Consider the following 12,557-nt stretch of genomic DNA (forward strand, 5'->3'; position numbering starts at 1 on the left):
TTAAATTAACTGTTGATCAGGCCGAGGTGAGGAGCTGTTTTCTTGAAGCCCTTTTTCACCGCCTTGCTCCAGATTATAGGGCTCAGAAACCTTTGTTTGGTAGAAACCTTTAGAGGAGACAGGGAGTCAAACCGAAGACGTTTTAGGCTTTTCCTAAAGTTCTGCGTGAGATCATGCACTGCAAAAACATGACTAAAAATGAGTAAAGTTTTCTTGAAATTTGTGTATTTGTCCTTGATTTGAGCAGCAAGTTTACATAATCTACCAATGGAATAAGATTTTTGCACTTACAATAGGAGCTACTCACCTCCATCATCTTATTTCAAGTGTAGTTTACCTAATTATCTTATTTTAAGGTGTAAAATCTATTCCATTGGCATATAATCTTATTTACCTGCTCAAATTAAGGACAAATACACTCATTTCAAGAAATGTTTTACTTATTTTTAATTCAGTTTTTTTGCAGTGTGCTTCTGTCATGAAAAAAAAAAAAAAAACAACAAACTAAATTATTTTAAGTGGCTTTACTCATCTCTACCGGGTGGGGGCCAGCACTTGTGGAGGGCGCTGTAAATTGACCCTAATGGTCCTCTTTAATAATAATAACACATCAGGGGGGGGGGGGGGGGGGTTTAAGAGCAGTCTGAAAATACATGCAGGGACAGTTCCAGTCAAACAGCGGGTCATCGATATACTTAGCCAGCTGGAGCCGGAGTTCCACACGTATCAATGCTCAGGAAGATCGCTTTGGGCCCCCCTACAACCGCCAGAGCGACTCCATCTGCTGAGCACATGCTGACGTGGGGGGCTGCTGCCACCCTGTCTCAGCGCCGGGTTACACAGACCCCCCCCCCCGCCCTCCCCCTCCACCCGCTGCCACCTGACATACTATAAAGAGGGCGACGCTAAAAGCCCGGCAGCTCATTGTGCTCTCATATTTAACCTCTGTTATACACTTAACCTTTACCTTTAAGCATTTAGTGGAGGGACAGCGAGCGCCACAGCCGGGGTGGGGGGGTTGGGGGGGGGGGGGCTGTTTGTGTTCATAAGAGCACATTAACACAAATAAAGTTCTGGAAAGAATGGGATTTATGTTACAATAGCCCACTCATGGCGACTATTTTGACTATGAAAGGCGCACAGTGGGGTCTTAGTGGTGGGCAGCTGTCGGGAAACATGCTGGTCCAGTTCAGCAGAATTGTTGTCATCTGTGTTTACTTAGATACCTCTTCTAACCTGTTATTTCAAGTATTTTCAATAATCTCCGGTCAGAAAATTCTCTTTTTTGTTGTTGTTGCGACTCCTGCACTGCAAAAAGTAAGTAAAATGTTCTAAAAGTTAGTGTATTTATCCTTAATTTGAGCAGGTAAATAAGATTATTTGCCAATAGAATGAGTATTTTGACCCCTTAAAATAAGATAATTAGTTATCCTGCACTTGAAATAAGATGATTGAGATGAATTGTTCCTATTCTAAGTGCAAAATTCTTATTCCATTGGCAAATCATCTTATTTACCTGCTCAAATCAAGGAAAAATACACAAATTTTAAGAACATTTTACTTATTTATAGTTCCGTTTTTGCAGTGTGTAAATATCGTCTTTCTAGCTGAGTCCGCTCAGATTCAGTCAGGCGTCATAATCTGTTGATTTCTAGAGAGCTGACGAACCAGAATGTCATTATATGTAACTTTTAGCATTTAGCAGCAGATTTCTGCCACGGCACGTTTCGTACCAACTCTGCGCCCATTTGTGCCCGTAGGGAGACGTTTTGTACCGGCAGTGACAGCTGAAGACTCAAACTGAGTTGCGTTAGTTGGCCGTGAAACAGTTAAGCTTGTATGACTCCACTAAATATTATCTTCCTGTAGGAGGTTGCTCCGTTATTTTGGCCTCAGTCATTACGAGGTTCCTTTCATACCTGTTTTTTTCAGGTTCATAAAGTAGCTGTTTGTCACAGGACGATAAATAAGGAATTTATTTATCTTTTTTGGCCGCCATCTTGGTCACACGCTGCTGTGGGATAGCTTCCTCTTCTTAAACCACAAGGAAGATGGTTATCATCTTCACATCTCCCTTCACTGAATATCGAAAACGACGACAAAGCCTCGTTTTTACAATCAATCCAACTTTATTTATGAAGTGCAGAGGGACGAAAAGAACATCTTCCCTCCAGCAAACTTTCTACCATCCAACTGCTGCAAGCAGAATCTGGACTCCCCACTGAACGTAACGTTCCTCCAGATGTTCAGCTTCCACTGCAGATGCACCAGAAGCTCAGAACCAGAGTTAGTAGCAGAACAAGCTGTTTACGATGGGATTAATTTAGGTAAAATCTGCATAATTCACTTTGCTGGTCAACCCACAAATGCAAGGAGGGAAAAACAGACTTTTCAGTTTTATCAGATCTATGATTTAAGGAGCAATAAAATGGTCAACCCAACAGAAATGTTCTTATCGGTTGTTTTAAGTTGTTCTCCCAGCAGGTTGCTGCTCACAGGCAGTTCGGGTTGACCATTTTCTAAGGGGCTCCGTGTTTTATTGATTTCAACATTATTCATTCTGCATAAAATCTCCAGTAAATAATTCAAAATGAAATCAGATTAAATCTACTTCAACTTATTTCCTGCAGGGTTTTGCTGAAGTACTCCTGCCAGTTAGATTCTTTCACATTTTGTCACCTTACAAACATGATCGGTTACATACTTTTTATTCAAATTTTTTAAATTAAATCAATGCATTTGCATTCTCCCCTCCTGTACTGCAGAATAAGATCCACAGCAATCAGCTACGGGACAATTATTAGCTGTGCACTGCACAAATCATGCAAGAACGCCATCAGAGATCTAAATCCAGCAAAGATGAGGAGAAAGGTGTTGAAAACACCATCAGTGTGGTTAAAAATGCACAAGATCATGTGTGCATTTTGTGATTTTCTTATGTCTATCTTTATGTAAAAAGCCTTAAACCATCAGGAGACTTGAATTGATTTGCAGTAGTTTTGTAGATGGAGGAGAAAAGCTTTGTTTGTAGAAGAATTATGAGATGAAACAGCAAACAAACTGAGTTGTTTTCATCCTCGCTGTGCATATAAAGTGCCGCCGTCTCTGGCCGGCAGCCATTATCTCCTGTTTACGGCGCTAAAAGTCTTACTGGGATGTCCCGCGGTAATACGATGCTGTGATAACACGGCAGGGTCGGCCTGAAACCGATCCGTCCCCCCCCCCCCCTTTAGATAAAGAAAAGTTCCCATAAACTGACACTAATCAGTCGCCGTGCGAATCGCCAGATTAAGATTCCATTCCTCTTCCCCAGATAAGCCGGCCGTGATTGTTTCCTGTTTACTTTCCACTGGCGCTGTTTGTGTGTGAGCCCAACAACCCGGGGGTGTCAGAGGACGCTCTCTTTTTCCCCTCCATCAGAGATCTGAGGGGCGGAAAGAAGACGTGGCGGAGCAAAGGAGGAGCTTTGGATTATTCACTGACCCTCGGTGTCTTCTCCAAGTCGCCATGGAACATTTAGCTTTATAAATAGACGCGACTATAGACCTGCCAGCCTGGCGTTCGGCTCCTACAAAGATAGGCCCTTATTCTCAAAGGTTATTAATGATCAGTCTGCCCCGGCAACGAGCCGGAGAGGCATGTTGTGGCACACGAGCGGTGCAGAATGTTCCCTGTCTGGTCATTGGTGTGGGAAGCGGAGGCTTGGCCGCGCCGCGGGTGACTGGACGCGGTATTAGGCCCGGGCGAGGCGAGGCGGGGGGGGATTGTGCAATCGTATTTGCAAACAACACTTGTGCTCTTATTCATAGAGGGCTGATATTTTTACCTGCTGTGACGTCCGAAGGGAGGAAAGCAGCAGAAACAGTGGGCTAAAATTAGCTGGCTCTAAACCATTCAAAATGCTGCTGGCTGCTGTTCTGCTCCATGAATGACCCCCCCCCCCCCTCCCAACACCTCACAGTCTCTCAAACATCCCTCCACTCACTCTGTGCTGCTAAATTATCTCTTCCTTTATGTTTTCCTCTCCCGCTTCAACTGTCTCCCTGCAGAGTCTCGCAGACGTACATTTTGTCACCTTATACAAACATGATCGGTTACATACTTTTTATTCTAATTTTTAAAATGAAAATCAATGCACTTGCGTTCTCCCCTCCTGCGCTCCAGACTAAGATCCACAGCAATCAGATTCAGGGCAATTATTAGCTTTGCACTGCACAAATCATGCAAGAACTTCATCAGAGATCTAAATTCAGCAAAGATGAGGAGGAAGGTGCTGAAAACACCATCCCTGGGGTTAAAAATGGTAAGGCAAGGCAAGGCAAGGCAAATTTATTTATATAGCACAATTCAGTACAAAGACAATGCAAAGTGCTTTACATGATTAAAATATAGCAAAAAACAGAATAAAAGCAAGTAGGAATAAAATGTAGATAGAAAAAAAGTGGTGATTCAGTTAACTAGAACAGTTGAAGGCAATCTTAAACAAATGTGTTTTTAATCTTGATTTAAAGGTTGAAAGGATTTGGTGGTGGCAGCATCATGGTGTGGGCTGGTCTGAGCTGACGGGAAGATGGAGGGGTCTAAATGTTGTCAGTGGATGGGACAGACCTAAAGCAGCAGGACAATCACCCTGAACCTACAGCTGGAGCTGAATCGGAGCGGCTGCAATCATGGTCTAGTCAAAGTCCAAACCCAAATCCAAACTGAGAACCTCTGGCAGGACTTTGAAACAGATCCTCTCCATCCAATCCGGCTTAGTTCAAGCTGTTTTACAAAGCCAGCGGAGGCATTCTCAGCTGCAGCAGCCGGATTGCCTCGCAGCGGCCGAATGCGGATGCACGCCACACTTTTCAGATTTTTAATAAAGAACCGCGCACAATGCGTCTGCTTCCGGTCCATATCTAACAGTAACCCCGGTGAAATAAACGGACGCCGGAGGCTGTAACGTGACAAAGTGTGAAACGAGCTGTAGGGTGGTGGGATCCCTCCGCAGACACCGTCGCCTCCTCCTCCCTCTAATAAATGCCTTCTAGTCTCTGCGCTGTGACAGCGAGCTCTCCTGTCCACGTCGATACGTGTAATTCGGCCTCCTTTGCCCCACCAGCTGGTTAATTGTCTGCTCCGGTGGCAACGAGAGCGACTCGGTAGCAGACAAAAGAAGTGGCTTCACCGGGAGACAGCAGCCCATAGGCTGAGCCTGTGACAGCCCCCCCCCCCCCTCCATCCCTCCCTCCCTCCCTTCCTGCATGGGCGCCCCCTGACCGATGCACGCCCAGCCCTCCCCTTCCACTCTCTATTCTGCCGCTTGTTTTCTCCCAACTTGCATGCAGGCCAAAACACACGCTTACACCCCCCCTTTGCTCCCCCCACCACCACCACCATGTCCATGCCAAGCCCGTCCGGAGGAGCTTAGAAACGCAGGAACACACGGCAGCGAGTGACCGAGCGAGCGCAGAAGAGGGGAGACTCTGGCCTTAGTGGAGGCTGCTGCCCGTGTTTCAGAGGGAGGAGATCTTCCTGCAGATCCATCAATGACTTCTTTGTTTGGTTTGTTGCAGAGTGCCCCCTCCTTCAGCCCTCTGGAAAAAGCCTCCGACCTGCAGCAGCAGTAGTAAGTCAAGCCTTCTCCTTCCTATTCCAGCTCTTTGCGCTTTTTCACACCTTGCTTCATCCTCCCGGCGTTAGCGTGGTTGTTGTGAGGGGGGTAAATGCCAGCGAGGGTCGGCTACAGCGGCGGAGGGGACCCCTGCTTCCTGAGGGAGATCCTGCTAATAAGGCAACAGGCTACCAGAACAGAGTGTCTCCTGTCTGCGTTTTCTGAGCTTTTTTGTTTTCAGGGGCTTCTATGAAGGGGGGGCGATTATATAAAGACAGGAACCTGGATGTCAGTGGGATAAAGGGGAACTCTCCCAGCTGCTGCATAGCTTAAAAAACGGTCCCCTCCGCCTGAATGTGCTGAATAACCGGATTATGAAAGATGGATCTAACTCGCGTTGAATCAAACTCTTGCTCAGCTTTTGAAGTTCTTCTTTTTTTTTTTTTTTTTTTGTTTGATGGGGCTGACAGCTTCTATTTCTGTAGAGTGCAATAAAATGCGAGGAATTTAGAGCCCCGGCACGGTAACTGTCTAGAGAAAATAAACGTCTCCCTTTCGTTGCTGCTTTCCATCTGCTGCAGTCATTATGTCACCGAGGGGGGGGGGGGGGGACAAGCGTTCCCAAAATATAACCCAAACCCAGTTTTTTTTTTTTTTTTTTTGGTTCCATTGATACATCTGTCGTTTTCAGAGCTTGAAAGGAAGCGATCCGTGATTAAAGGGCCGAAGAAAGTTTGAGCCAAAAGTAAAAAAAAAAAAAAAAAAAAAAAGAAGGAAAAGTTTGCAACGGAAAGCTTTGCTCATAAACTGACTTCCCTTCAAGCCCCAGAAGTTATGGCAGGATGTCTTGCTTCTGCTTCAGCAAGGATCAAATTGGGCTGCTGGATCTGAAACATTCTGGGCAGTGTCGTAGATGAAGAACAAGGCAGGACGCCTTGGTGTGTGAAGGTTCGAATCCAGAAATAATCTGGAGAGGTCTGTGCTGTCGTCAGGACGCAGCAGAACCGTAGCTCCAGATGTCCATGTCGCTCCGCTGGCCCCGGTTCTCTCACATCAGGAGCAACGCTGAGCAAACGTGAAGAAAAAAGAGAATAAAGGACACTTTTGTTCTACAAGAAAACTAATTCAAAAATGTCTTGCATGTAGAAAAGTATTTGCCCCCTCACACACGTCTTTTGTTTTCGGTCAAAACTGAAAGTTTCAGATCATTGGGTTAATTTTTTACAGGAGACAAACAGGAAATTAGAATAAATAAATAAATGTAGTTTTCAAAACTGACTTTCTTTATAAATGAATCTTTTGGTTTACTAGGACCTGTCTGACAACACGAAGTAGGCTAAAGGCTAAGCTCAGCAACGAATGACAAACATCCATCCGTCGGGAAGTCTCCTCCTTAATGACTTTTAGTGAAATATTCTCTGCACTGAGGAAAACAGACGTTGATCTTTTTGGAAGGCGCGTGTTTGTTGTATCTGGCATAAAGGTTTTAGAACTGGATCGTCGTATCTGCAGTCAAACATGGTGGTGGTAGCGTGATGGTCTGGACCCACATCAGGAGGTGGAGAACCTGCCAGGACTCATGGAACCGTTCGTTTTCTTCTCCAGCCGAAAATCCTGAAGCAGTTTGTGAGCTGAACGTGGGCTGAACAGGAGGACAAGTGGCCTAGTCAAAGTTTGGTCGCAAATCCAGCTGAGACGCTGTGGTGTGACCTTAAATGTGCTGAAATGAAACATTTCTGTAAAGCAGAGTGGGTCAGAAATGTCCCAAACAGTGACGGAAAAGATCGGTCGTTGTTGACGAGGAAGGCACAACCAGTTGTTGGGTTTAGGAGGATTTAGTTTTTCTCTGATCTGAAACATTTAGGTGTGACAACAGAGCAAACACTGTAAAAAATATCTGTAAGTGGAGGAACTAAGTTTTCACAAGCCAGGTATGATTAAAGGTCTTTGAAAAGTCACCAGAAAAGGAACAGCAAGGTGCTTGTGCCCAGACTGAGAATGAGATTAAAGGGAATGTTGAGTTTAATGATGATAAATATGCTGTTAAGGAATTAATAACTTCCCTCCAGAGTTGGTAAAGTCCGTTTTTATGCTCCAGTCAAGCAGGTCAGATGCAGAGGAGCGTGCTGCATGGACCCCCAAGACGTGCCCCGTGTGGCATTCGCTTTTACTAGAAGCTTCTCGAGAGATTATTTTAAATCTTGCGTCTCCCTGCAGCCGTAAATCAGCCGCCGGAGCATTTAGGTGGATTCTTGTTCCGCAGCCAGAGCTAACATGGAGCCAGCGGTGCACATATTTTCCCCTGCATCTATGAAAGAGCCCCTTGTTGAGGTGGGGCCGCGACCATACATCACTTTGCGCTGCCGGTCTGAGAGTTTTTATCATTCCTCTCCAGAACCTTTAGCTAAAACGAGGACGGAGGAACGGCGTGAGTAACGCGTGACGGCATGACGCTGTGCAGGTGCTGATGCACCAGGCGGGAATGTTGAGGGAATATTTATAGAAACCTGTCCCGTTGCTCTCCCAGGAATGCCGAGGTATCTTCTCTCAGGATCCCAGCTTTGGCCTTTTCCCACTCTAATTACGGCGTGTCCCACAAATATGTGAAGACACAGTTTAGCGTTAATGAGGCCCACATGACAGCTCGTTACCCGCTTTGGCTGCCTCTGTTTACGATGAAAACAACAAAAAAAAAAAACGCACATCCAAGCAGCTCTAAATGAAATCCGGCTGTATTTAATTCGCTTTTCTCCCCCTTCCTCTCGTTTGCGGTCCAGCTCCTCGAGCAAGTCTGGACTGAACGAGGTGGAGACGGACAGAGGATCCTCCACGGGCGAGCCTGGGGCTCCGGAATGCGACCGACATGTTTACAAGAGCATCCTGGAGGGCGGTGACATTCCCTTACAGGGCCTGCGGGCTCTCAACAAGCGCCACGGAAGCTCCTCCTCCTCTAAAGGTAGGATGCACGCTATGGTATGTCCCATAACCTGAAACCTGGATGTATTTGGATGCATGGGGTTGCGGTGGACTGCACCTAACGGTCTTTGAAGCTGAGACGGAGCCTGAGCTGCATATGTTGGCATTTCCAGACAGGGATGCATGTGTTTCTCTCTGCCCCCTTTCCTTTGCAACACGCACACACTGCAAAAAGAGAACTAAAAATATGTAAAATTTTCTTGAAATTAATGTAGTTCTCCTTAATTTGAGCAGGTAAATAAGATTATTTGCCAAAGGGATGAGTATTTTTTACCCCTAAAATAAGATACTTAGATATACTGCACTTGAAATAAGATGATGGAGATGAATTATTCTTATTTTAAGTGTAAAAATTTCATACCATTGGTGAATAATCTTATTTACCTGCTCAAATCAAAGAAAAATACTCTCATTTCAAGAAATATTTTCTTATTTTTAATTCTATTTTTGCAGTGCAGTGTCCCTCGCAGTCAGAGTCCGCCACATTGGCCTATCGCGTCGCAACATTCATTGCCTCCACAAGCAGCTTCGGGTTTAATGCTTAAATCGGCATTTCTGTACATCAGAATAACACCGAAAGGTGTTCAATCATCAAGCTTTTTCAAGCGAAACTCGTAAAATATAGATTAATCTCACACAGGCAGACAAAATTCAAGTGCGCATTTTATTGGATCGTATGATCAGGGCTCAAAATCAGAAATTCGTAGCTGTATCCATGCATACAGCGCAAAAAGGGAACTGAAAGTAAATAACATTTATTGAAATTAGTGTATTTTTCCTTGATTTGAGGAGCTAAATAAGACAATTTGCCAATTGAATGAGTATTTTTACCCCTAAAATAAGATATTTAGACATCCTGCACTTGATATAAGAAGATGGAGAAGAATTGTTCCTATTTTAAGTGCAAAATTCTTCTTCCATTGGCAAATAGTCTTATTTAGCTCCTCAAATCAAGGAAAGTTTCACCTACTTTTAGTTCCCTTCTTGCAGTGTATTAAGGGAAAGTTAAGTGGAGGGAAAGACAAAGTGCTCAAGCAACATGGATAATCACAGCTTGGCAAGATGGTGAACCCAATTAAATTCTATTCAATTTTATTTATATACCGCCAATTCATTATACGTATCATCTCAAAGGACTTTACAAAGTCAAAGTCAATCATATCCTCCAGGTTGGTCAGAAAGTTTCCTCTCTAAGGAAACCCAGCAGGTTGCATCAAGTCTCTCCAAGCAGCATTCACTCCTCCTGAAACAGCGTAGAGCCACAGTGGACAGTCGTCTGTATTGTTGATGGCTTTGCAGCAATCCCTCATACTGAGCATGCAAAGCATATTCAGTAGCAGCTAATTAAATGTGGTTTATAAAACCATTAAAATAGATTTTCAGTACAGAAAGGCTCTGCTTTCACCTCGTTTATGGCCCAGACAGGGGAATCACTAAAGGTCAATGCCGAAGACACTATCTGCTCACAGCTAGTGGTATCCAACCAAATTTAAGGAATGTTGAGTGGAAGGAAAAAGTGTGGTTTAAAAGTACTCAAGCAACAGGGATTTAAACCCTTGAAAGAGTGATTCATGCGTTCATTACATGGTGTCTGGGTGATAGTAACGCACTTCATGTTGTAGTTAGCCCAGCTTCCAGTTCATGCCTGCATTGAGGTGGACGTCTGAAGACACGGCGCCCTAACAGTGAGATAAGCTGCCATTAGACATGAGGTGGGCTGCTGACTGCCTGCTGTAAAGTGTCCATGTACTGTGCAGTATCTGCACGTCATACTTGTTGAAACCCTTCTGTAAGAAATTAAATCAGCATATAGAGACAGCCTCGCTGCCTCTGGACTTGTTAAAACGTGGCGGAGCAACACCAGCAGCTGGCCCAGAACATCCCTCACTGGGAAAACCTCCCACTGGCCTTAGCACTACCTGGATTCTGTGTTCCTCCACGTTGAGATTACTCTCCTTTAAAAAGAGGACGTTGGACCCCTGAGCTCCAGCCCAGGCCTGGATGGCCCGCTCCACATCTAATGGCAACTTGTTTCAGAGTTTGAGTTCCCAGGCTCCTCTCAGCCTGAGCCCAGTTTTCAGGACGATCGAGGTCCAAAGATGAGAAGATCTTTAGGCCAAAGGTGGAACATTTGTACGTCCAGTGGAGAGCTGACAGGATTGGTGAAAAACCTTCACTCTGTGCGCTCGTAACAACATGCTGACCTGCTGACGCGAAAACGAAAGCTTGGAACGACAACATTAGGAGCTCCGCAATATTCCAGTTGTTTTTTCGCTCGTATAAGCGCTATAGAAGTGCAGGCCATAATAAAGGCTTACGTGACGAGTGGGGCCTCGGCAGAACAGCTTTGAAACCCTTTCTACTGCAGTTTCTCCTTCCACTCGACTTTCCATTACCATCCTAGGTCACCGCGCCCTGCAAAGCAGCCAGCTTCTTAAGTGGCTTACACCCTGTGAGCTGTGGCGTCTCTGCATTAGGGGCCAGTGGAGCTCCATGTTCACAATAATCAGTGGGACAGGATCCTTCTTTATGGAGCAATATTGTAGAAAAGACAGATTCCCTTATCAATGATGTTCTGTTGGAAACATTGTGTCTATATATCTAAGTCTGCCAGAATACTGACAAGCTCAGCAGCTAAATCCTCTTGAGGCATTGATATTGGGGCCGGTCCACCAAGGTTTGTTTAAATAATGAACATCTGAAATCCCAGTGAGCATGCCCAGTACGCTCTCAGTAGACAGCTGTGGGGCACAAATCCTATGACCCCAAGCTCTGATCGTCCAATCAAAATACTGGAAATGCACACGTTACGTTTACGTTCTACTGGACCATCTAGGCAAGGCTAATTTAATTGTACAGAACTTTTCAGTATAGTGACAATGCAAAGTGTTTTACATGATTAAAACATTGAAAAATAAAAGCAGAATGAAATAAAATAAAAAACAGTTGGAATAAAATGTGGGAAAATTCAAACAAAATAAAACAGGAAATGGAAACTAAGAAGCAAATATTAACCTAGTGATGGTTGTCCTTGCAAGCTCACTGAAGGATTCAAAAGTGAATTGTTTCTGTTCAATAAATTAACAACACAAGTGAGCTTTTATTTATAATTGTATGTATAAAAATGAAATTACATCAAGCTTATATGAAATAGTAATAATAATTTATCTGTTTAATTTAAAATTAATTCGTGTCCCACTTAACTCATCATGCCAGACGCCACTGCTGCCGAGTGTCTTCCTAAAGGTCAATTAAGCCATAACATAAAAATTCTGCATTAAAACTCCTTCCGTTAATGATCTTCAGCTGTTCCCTGTTCCACAGTTTTTCCTTCCACCTAACTTTCCATTAGTGTGCTCAGGTACAGTGTTCTGAGCTGACAATAAGCTCGTTTGTCTCCACAAGGAGGGTGTCGACGAGTGTCTGCACGGACAGACGTCAAATCAGATTCACTTTTTCAAACTGAATTACCAAAATAGACTATCTTTCCGACGATAATCCGGTTTATCAAGCCACGCCTGTAGATCTGCGCTTTGGAAAACTCGTGGAGGGTCTGAAGTCGTCTTGTTAAGTCGATGAAATCCAACCTTGCGGGGTTCGTCCCTCCCGTCGCGCCCCAGCTGTTAGTTAACAGTCTCCAGGCAGGCTTTAGGGCAAAACCTCAGAGTGTTCCAGGCGACCAGGGAGGGCATGGATGAGGAGCCACCAGCCAGATAAACAGCTCTGAGATAAACAGGCGGGGGACACAGAGGGTGGGCAGGCATGAGGAAGTCAGCTGTCAGTGCGGGGTCAGGAGCTGGAATGCCAGAGCCCAGGGTGAAGGAGAGAAGGCCGGTGGGGGGGGTGTGGAGGGGAGAGGAGATCCAGGGAGGGGACGCTTTGACCCAACGTACCGCGTAAACAAGCAACGGCTCCCGCTGCTAAAGCTCGCCTCCTCCGGTACATTTTGTTATAACCCCGACGCTAAGCGCTCACGTGGAGCGAC

The 12,557-nt window shown here is 44.9% G+C and overlaps 1 protein-coding gene across 11 annotated transcripts in view; it reads left to right on the plus strand.

Annotated features, from left to right (window-relative positions):
* LOC105915919 (sorbin and SH3 domain-containing protein 1) overlaps positions 1 to 12,557 on the plus strand; it is a 56,689-nt gene that overhangs the window by 21,310 nt on the left and 22,822 nt on the right. For all 11 annotated transcript variants that reach the window (XM_036126371.1, XM_021309356.2, XM_036126374.1 and 8 more), the window contains 2 exons: positions 5,559 to 5,611; positions 8,374 to 8,552. In XM_036126371.1, the coding sequence (XP_035982264.1) occupies positions 5,559 to 5,611; positions 8,374 to 8,552 (232 nt within the window). The remainder of the gene's footprint in view (positions 1 to 5,558; positions 5,612 to 8,373; positions 8,553 to 12,557) is intronic.

This window comes from Fundulus heteroclitus, chromosome 22, assembly GCF_011125445.2.
Source record: "Fundulus heteroclitus isolate FHET01 chromosome 22, MU-UCD_Fhet_4.1, whole genome shotgun sequence".
Lineage (NCBI taxonomy): Eukaryota > Metazoa > Chordata > Actinopteri > Cyprinodontiformes > Fundulidae > Fundulus > Fundulus heteroclitus.